Below are 7,730 nucleotides of genomic sequence, written 5' to 3'. Positions count from 1 at the left end.
AAGTAGAGAATATGGAAAAGGAAAAGAAATCTTTTGAAGTGACTTCTTTTTATTTATAACTTCTCCTACATAGTAAGTGCGGATAATTTGTGTTTCCCATTTTAATATTATAATTGAAGTGATATATATATATATATATATATATATATATATATATATATATATATATATATATATATATATATAAGTCAAGATCATTTTACACCAGTATAAGTTACATTTTTAATCTTGACCATTGATCCAACTTATATCTAAGGGCTCTAATGTTTTAGTAAAGTGAGCTATTAGATACAAATAGATCAATGATCAAGATTGAGTGTAAGACTTCTAACTCTTACACTGGTGTAAGAATATTTTGCCCTTATATATATATATATATATATATATATATATATATGAGAAAAACATATATGATATTGTTTTTCTCATGTTGCATATAAGAAAAACAATTTTTCACACACATATATGGAAGAGAGAGGAGAGAGAATAAGGGAGAGAAAAAAAAAATTAAAATAGATTCCAAGTTGAATTTGTATCCAATGCATAAGATAATAATGTGATGTAATATGAGATTATTATTTCCCATATTTATATATAGGGTTTGGTGTTTGTACTTTTAAAGAATATGAAGGTACGTTATTTTAAGTAAGAGAAAGACACAAGTAATGAAAATTATAGAAGAGAAATTGAGTTATTTTTTTTAAAATTTAAATTTAAAAAAAAAATTAGTTTGTGTCTTTCTCTCACTTAAAATGACATAACTTCATGTCTTTTAAAAGGACAAATATTTTTCTCATATATATATGTGTGTGTGTGTGTGCGCGCGTGTGTGTGGATCAAGATTATTTTATATCGGTATAAGACTAATAAATCTTATATCACATCTCAACAGTTGATTTTCGTGCATCTAACAATTATAATTTAGGAAGTCATACGAATTAATTAATCATTAATTACACTACAAATACCAACCGATGATTTTCTTCCATCAACGGTTGAGATATGGTGTAAGATTTGTTAGTTGTCTTACACTGGTGTAAAAAGAATATGCCCACATACACACACACACACACACAGGATTTCTCCAGTCAATGGAAATAAGTTATCTCCAGTGAGCCCAAAACGACGTCGTTTTGGGGCGAAAATCAATGTATTTTGTAATTATAATATATTGCAGGGTTATATTAGTCTTTATCATTATAATTTTTTAATCTTATTACCCAAAACGACGTCATTTTGAGCTCACTGGAGATAACTTTATCTCTGGTGACTTGAGAAATACTTTTCTCATATATATATATATATATATATATATATATAAAGTAAGATTTATTGACACCAGTATCAAATTTAAAGTTTGAAACTTCATTTGAGAGCCATTAGATCAAAAAGATCAACGACTCTGATTTGTAAGCATGTGACACCATTGATCTTTTTTTATCTAACGGCTCTCAGATGAGGTGTCAAACTTTAAATTTGACACCGGTGTCAAAAGATCCTATATATATATGGGGTAGGATCATTTGACACCAGTGTCAAATTTGAAATTTGACACCTCATCTGATAGCCGTTAGATCAAAAAAGATCAACGACTCTGATATACAAGCATGTGACACAATTGATCTTTTTTGATCTAATGACTCTCAGATGAGGTGTCAAATTTTAAATTTGACACCGTATATATATATATATATATATATATATATATATATATATATATATATATGAGTTGGATATGAGTGAAGATTATTTCTTTCTTTCTTCTAAAATATAAACTCCATGAAAATGTTATTTTGTTATTTATTTTACGGGAAATCATTTTCTCATGTTGTTGAAGATTGTTTTCTCATGTTGTGAGGTATCGAAATCCGTGTTATCTTCTTTTTAATTTTTATTTTTTTAACAAGTTGTGGGACCTACCACTTGTTGTGTCTATAGCATGAGAGATGTTATCTCATGTGACATGAGAAAAGAGAAACCCTTATTTTACTCTTTAATAACTTCATCTTCTTCCCCAACCGGTTCAAATGGGATACCGCATTGCATATTATTTATTTTAGCAATTTAAATTTATGTAATTTATAATTTTACACTTTATATTTCAGCAATTTATATTTTCGCCATATATATATATATATTGATTTATAATTCAACAATTATATCCAAGTGTGGTGGCTCAGTTGGTAGCATGAGGATTGAGTGGTGGGAGAGGACCTCGGTTCGAATCCCACCAACACCATCTGGGGAGGGGCATAAGTACTGTAATCCTTAGACTCGCACCCGAACTCTGGATTAGTCCTATAGGCGGCTCAAAGAGTCGAACCCGTGGGGATACCGGGAGTTCTGATTCGCCTCGAAGAGGTAATTAGGATCAGTTTCCAAAAAAAAATAAAAATTCAACAATTATATTTTTGCAATTTATGTTATTTCATATTATAAGTATATATATATATAGAGGCAGGATCCTTTGACACCGGTGTCAAAGAAAAAGTTTGACACCTCATCTGAGGACCATTAGATTAAAAAAAATCAATGGTGTCACATGTTTACAAATCAGAATCGTTGATTTTTTTTAATCTAACGGTCCTCAGATGAGGTGTCAAACTTTTTCTTTGACACCGGTGTCAAAAGATCCTGCCTCATATATATATATATATTAATTTATATTTAAGCATATCAAGAATTTTATAATGGGAGTTACTAATCTTATGTTGCTTGAGACAGTTCTCTTATGTGTGAGATAAATATGTGGGGTTAACACTTAAAAATAAAAGGAAAAAAAATGGAAAAAGTTGTCACAAAATTCGATAAGTGTATAACATAAGAGAGCTATCTCCAACGAAACGAGAAAAATATTTTCCTTTTATAATTTATAATTACCATTTATGTGTATAGTAACATATAAGTGAATAATGCCATATATGTAATAAACATGGTACAATTTCAAGGTCTTTAAGCGAGTCCTCTGATTGAAAAGGTCGATAGATCCAATAATTATAATGCTCCTTGCTCAATGTTCTCTGTTTCACAGATTTTCGTTGTGTTTAGATTTGCGATGATGTCTTTGGTTCCATCCAAAATCAAAATTGTCATTCATAGACTTTTCGCTCGACATCAGTGGTCCAGATCGAAAGAAGATCACAGTGGAAGCTACGCCCTTATTCTCGACAACGAATAAGGTCTTCGTATGTGAGCTGTCTCGTGCCTGTCCCTTTGTTCCTGCAAAGGTCCAGAACCACCCTCTGTTTACAGACGCAAAAGTTTGGAGATTTGAGGAAAGTGTCCTTGTATTATCCCGCACCAACACCAATACACGGTACCACACACCACACACCACACGTTCCTTAATTTTAAAAATTGTCATATTTGAATACGTTAAGACATATTTTTGATATTAAATGATATTTTTAATATATATAATATAATTTATATTTAATACATAAAACAGTCCACAATAAGTCATATAACTAATTAAATATTTAAATTTCATAGCATAAATATAAAGCAAAAGTAATTTTTGATATCTTGTTAATTTTTTAGGGTTTGCTTTTTCTGCAATAATTGCAGATAAGTTATCTGCAATACGACGTCATTTTAAGGCGGAAATCATAATGCTTTGAAATCACGTGTCGGTGCATTCTAGATTATTCGTCTACTGAACTTTTTAAATCATAATTGGGCCTAGGCCCATTTTGCCGCTGCAGTGCATTTTGTGCATTAATGTGCTTGAATTAGTATAGCCCATTTTTATGAAGCCTAAAGTAATAGCCCATTATCTTGAACTGACTCCTTTATGCCATGGATGATGGTCGATGGATGGAGCATTCAGTTTAGCTTCAATAATTTTTGCCACCCTTCATGGCGCACGCGATGTCCGTTGTATTGTGCCCATGAGAATATTTATCCTTTATCCTGATCCAATCGAAGGGTTCTTCCCATCAAAAATAGTACTTCTGTGTTTCCTTCCGTTCTTCCATGAGAATATTCTTCATCAGCCTTTTAACAAGGTTCAGATTTCACTAATCCCCCTATTGTAACCTAGTTAATTTGTGCCCTTGCCCTTATATGAAATCCTAGTCACCGTATATGTATCATTTATTCTGACCACTCTCTTACTTCTTATGGTTATATTTTAATTTTAGCAAATTGGCTATAAACTTAAAAATTCATCTAATCATTAAGCATATTTTTTTTGGATATTTTTTTTTTTGGATACTAGTAACAACAATCATTAAGCATATTTTAACTTTATTCTTTAAGATAGTATTTGTAGTTATAGCTTTAAAATAATTTTTAAGCTAAAAAAATTGGATGAAACTAGCTAAATCTAGTTTTACACAAATACATATACGAGAGAAATTGAATAAATTATGAAGAAGAAACAAAACATGTTTTTAAAGTTAAATAAAAACAAATATTATTCATAACTTGATATATTCAAATTATAGAATTATTATCATGAAAACATTTTTTTAATTAATTATCATATCTGATCCATAATTTACACGATTTATTTTTTTACCTAAAAATTAAAATAAAAACGCACGCACAAAAAACAATGTATAAAAACATAAATAAAGGAAAATATATGATATAGTTAAAGGGTTTTATAAGAGTTATGTTATAGGAAAAGTGATTGTGTAATGTTATAGAGATTCGTTTTGCGTGCCTTAATTTTTTATTTATTTTTTTGTTTTAAAAAGTGTGGGCCCCACAAATTGTTGTGAGGGTAGGAAAGTTTGTTGTGTTATGTTAAATGATAAAATAAAAACCCATAGTTAAAAGAGAATTACGGGGGGTAAAAAAATAAAAAGTAACTCATCATCCTTTCGCCGCTTCTCAATCAGTCAATTGCATTTTCTTATTTGGTCATGTCCCAAGCTGCTGCTAAATGCCAATAAATAATCTACTACAGGCAGCCTTAAACCCAGTATGATCCGCCGCGTTGACCTAGAGTTTTTTTTTTTGGTACATGCGGATCTCGAGTAAAGTATTTGATCGGATATGCATTGAATTCGGTCAAAATTCGGCCATCGGTTGGGTCATATATTTTTTATAAAAAAATAAAAATTTATTTCACCTTGTCATAAAAAAAATATGTAAAACTTATTTAAAATTTTTTGTAATTTTATTTACTAGTAGCAGTGGCGGACTCAGAAAATTTTCTTTATGTCTACACACTCAAGGCGGGGGTTCGAGGGTGCCGCCCCCTATTTTTTTTTAAAGATCATAATCATGATCTAATTTTTGCTTCCACTTCAAAAGTAAAACTTTAGTGAATTAACCAAAGTTTCAAGGAAATAATCGATAATGATAATTAACAATAAATAAACACCACAAAAAGATATTTGTAAAATACAATATAATTGTAGGGGTTAATCGATTAAAAACTCACTTTTGTCGATGTCTATTTGATCCAAAGTTGACCAGTTTTATTTCATTAAAAAACATGAAAAATCCTGTGTGATTCTCCTCCGGTTCACTCTTATCTTTTTCTTTTTAATCTTCCTATTTTTTTTACTTAACTTGAATCACACACCCTATGTAATTTTTTTTTCCTCCTCAACTTTATGTCTGCAAGTGCAGACAATAAAACTAACCTAGGTCTGCCAGTGACTAGTAGTATACTCTTCTACAATGACCTTAGCTTCCAATACTTGAAGCAATTTGCAGAACAATAAATTAAGAAAATTGTGACATATGTCACTTTAGCCTAGATGAATTTGAAAAATATGAGTTTATAATATTTGACTTTTTGAATGTCCTTGAGAGATATGTTTATGAGAATTCTAGGTTGCAATTTAAATTGACATACTAATAGCATGCACTTTCATTTATTTGTGCTTTATTAACTTGTAAAAGTGTGATTGGATAATTTTTAAGCTTATTTAATGAACCTTGTTTAACTCATTTTAGATATGGAGAATATAATTAAATGTATATGTTCATATTTATATATATCTGAGTCAACTGATCCAACCAGTGACCCAATGACCTAATATCCCGACCGGGTCGGGTCGAGTTTAACAACACTAACTAGAGGTGGCAAAATGACTCAATTGAGTTATTTAGGCCATCTCGCCTAGCCTGCCAATTTGTTAGGCTAAATTTTTATTCTTTTTTAGTGTAAAATGAATTAGATCTGACGGGCTAAATTATTCAACTTATTTTTAAAAGTAGAATGGGACAGGTCAGCCCATTTTTTGGCAAGCTCATGGCGAGGAGCCCACCTTACCACATATTATATAAGATAGATTTTTAGTAATATTTGTTGATAATTTATAAATTTATCTTATTTTGTATTCATTAAAGTAATTAATAATGAAAATATGTGAAATATTAATAAATATGAATACAAACCGTTTTATCTAGATACTATTTATACACAAGAATGACAAAGTTTGGCATCCGAAGGAGTAACGTAAGTTACCCATGCGGTCCTATATTTTAGGTCAAAACTCATTCAAGTCAACTGAACGAACTCTCCTATCCTGTTGCTTTCATTCCCCCTGATATTCTTTGTTGTGTTCTCAGCAAAGAAAAATGCCAAGTTACCAAAAAAAGATAAAATGCCACAGAACGCATTATTTTACTTTTTTATTAAATAAAGCTCTAATTTTATTCATATAATGTAACTTTAAATTATTCAATAAAAATACAAAATTTTATTTAATAATTAAAAATATTTAAAATAAATAAATATGTTGATAATCCGACGTGACATCTGATCTTTGTGTGACCGTCCAAAAGACCCTCCACGTCACACACCTGATCCAACCAGTCTCTGTTCTGGACTCAACTCCAAAGAGGCAAAGACATTAAATGCCCCACGTGACTAAAAAAGACCAAGCTAGCTAGCTATCCTTTGACATAAGAAAAGTTAAAATCCGTGTGTGAACGGTGTACACAGCTGGAGCTTCACTGGCCACGTCACCCCCAAACCGTATATAAACCTCTACCCTCTGACCCTTCACTTCCAAACTTCAAAATTTCAAAACCTTCGACACGCAAAACACAAGACCAACGAACAAACAAACAACCTACGAGTACTCCCCACTCTGCAGTTTGCAAACATGTCCTCCTCCTCCTCCTCCAACCGCCTAACCACCGAGCAAGAACTCTCCGTCATAGTCGCCACCCTAACCAACGTCGTCGCCGGCTCCACCGATTTTATCCGCTTGCCGCAAACAACATCCGAGCCCGCCGTCGGAAGCAGCCTAGTCACCACCGTGAACGTGGAAACTTGCCGCGAATGCAAAATCGCGGGGTGTTTGGGGTGCAATTTCTTCCCCGAAGAGAAGAAGAAGCAGAAGAGGGCAAAGAAGAAGTACAGAGGCGTGAGGCAGAGGCCGTGGGGGAAATGGGCCTCGGAGATCCGTGACCCGAGGCGTGCGGCTCGGGTCTGGCTCGGGACCTTCAACACGGCTGAGGAAGCCGCCATGGCTTACGACAAAGCCGCCATCGAGTTCCGCGGGCCCCGAGCCAAGCTCAATTTTCCGTTGGTCGATGAGTCGCTGAGTTTGCCGCAACCGCAGCCAGAGACGGTTGCGACTGCAGAGCCGACGACACAAGATGTTAATTTGAATAATCAGGGAATTGAAATGGACACAATGGGATTTGGGAACAAGGAAAACGAATTCTGGGATAGGATTTCCGATGCTGATTTTCAACAATTCATGATGACGATGGATTTTGCTCCCGAACCACTCTTTGTTCCTAAGTTCTCTTAA

General features: G+C 32.8%; 1 protein-coding gene across 1 annotated transcript; it reads left to right on the top strand.

The window, feature by feature from the left end:
• The first annotated feature begins 7,073 nt into the window (after window positions 1-7,073).
• LOC133296043 (ethylene-responsive transcription factor ERF109-like) lies at window positions 7,074-7,730 on the top strand. The gene has a single exon (XM_061494997.1). The coding sequence runs from the start codon at window positions 7,074-7,076 to the stop codon at window positions 7,728-7,730; it is 657 nt and encodes a 218-aa protein (XP_061350981.1).

This window comes from Gastrolobium bilobum, unplaced genomic scaffold (assembly GCF_033153095.1).
Source record: "Gastrolobium bilobum isolate Gb01-03AN ecotype WA unplaced genomic scaffold, APGP_CSIRO_Gbil_v1 utg12832, whole genome shotgun sequence".
NCBI classification, from domain to species: domain Eukaryota; kingdom Viridiplantae; phylum Streptophyta; class Magnoliopsida; order Fabales; family Fabaceae; genus Gastrolobium; species Gastrolobium bilobum.
This window is presented reverse-complemented; position numbering and strand designations above follow the sequence as displayed.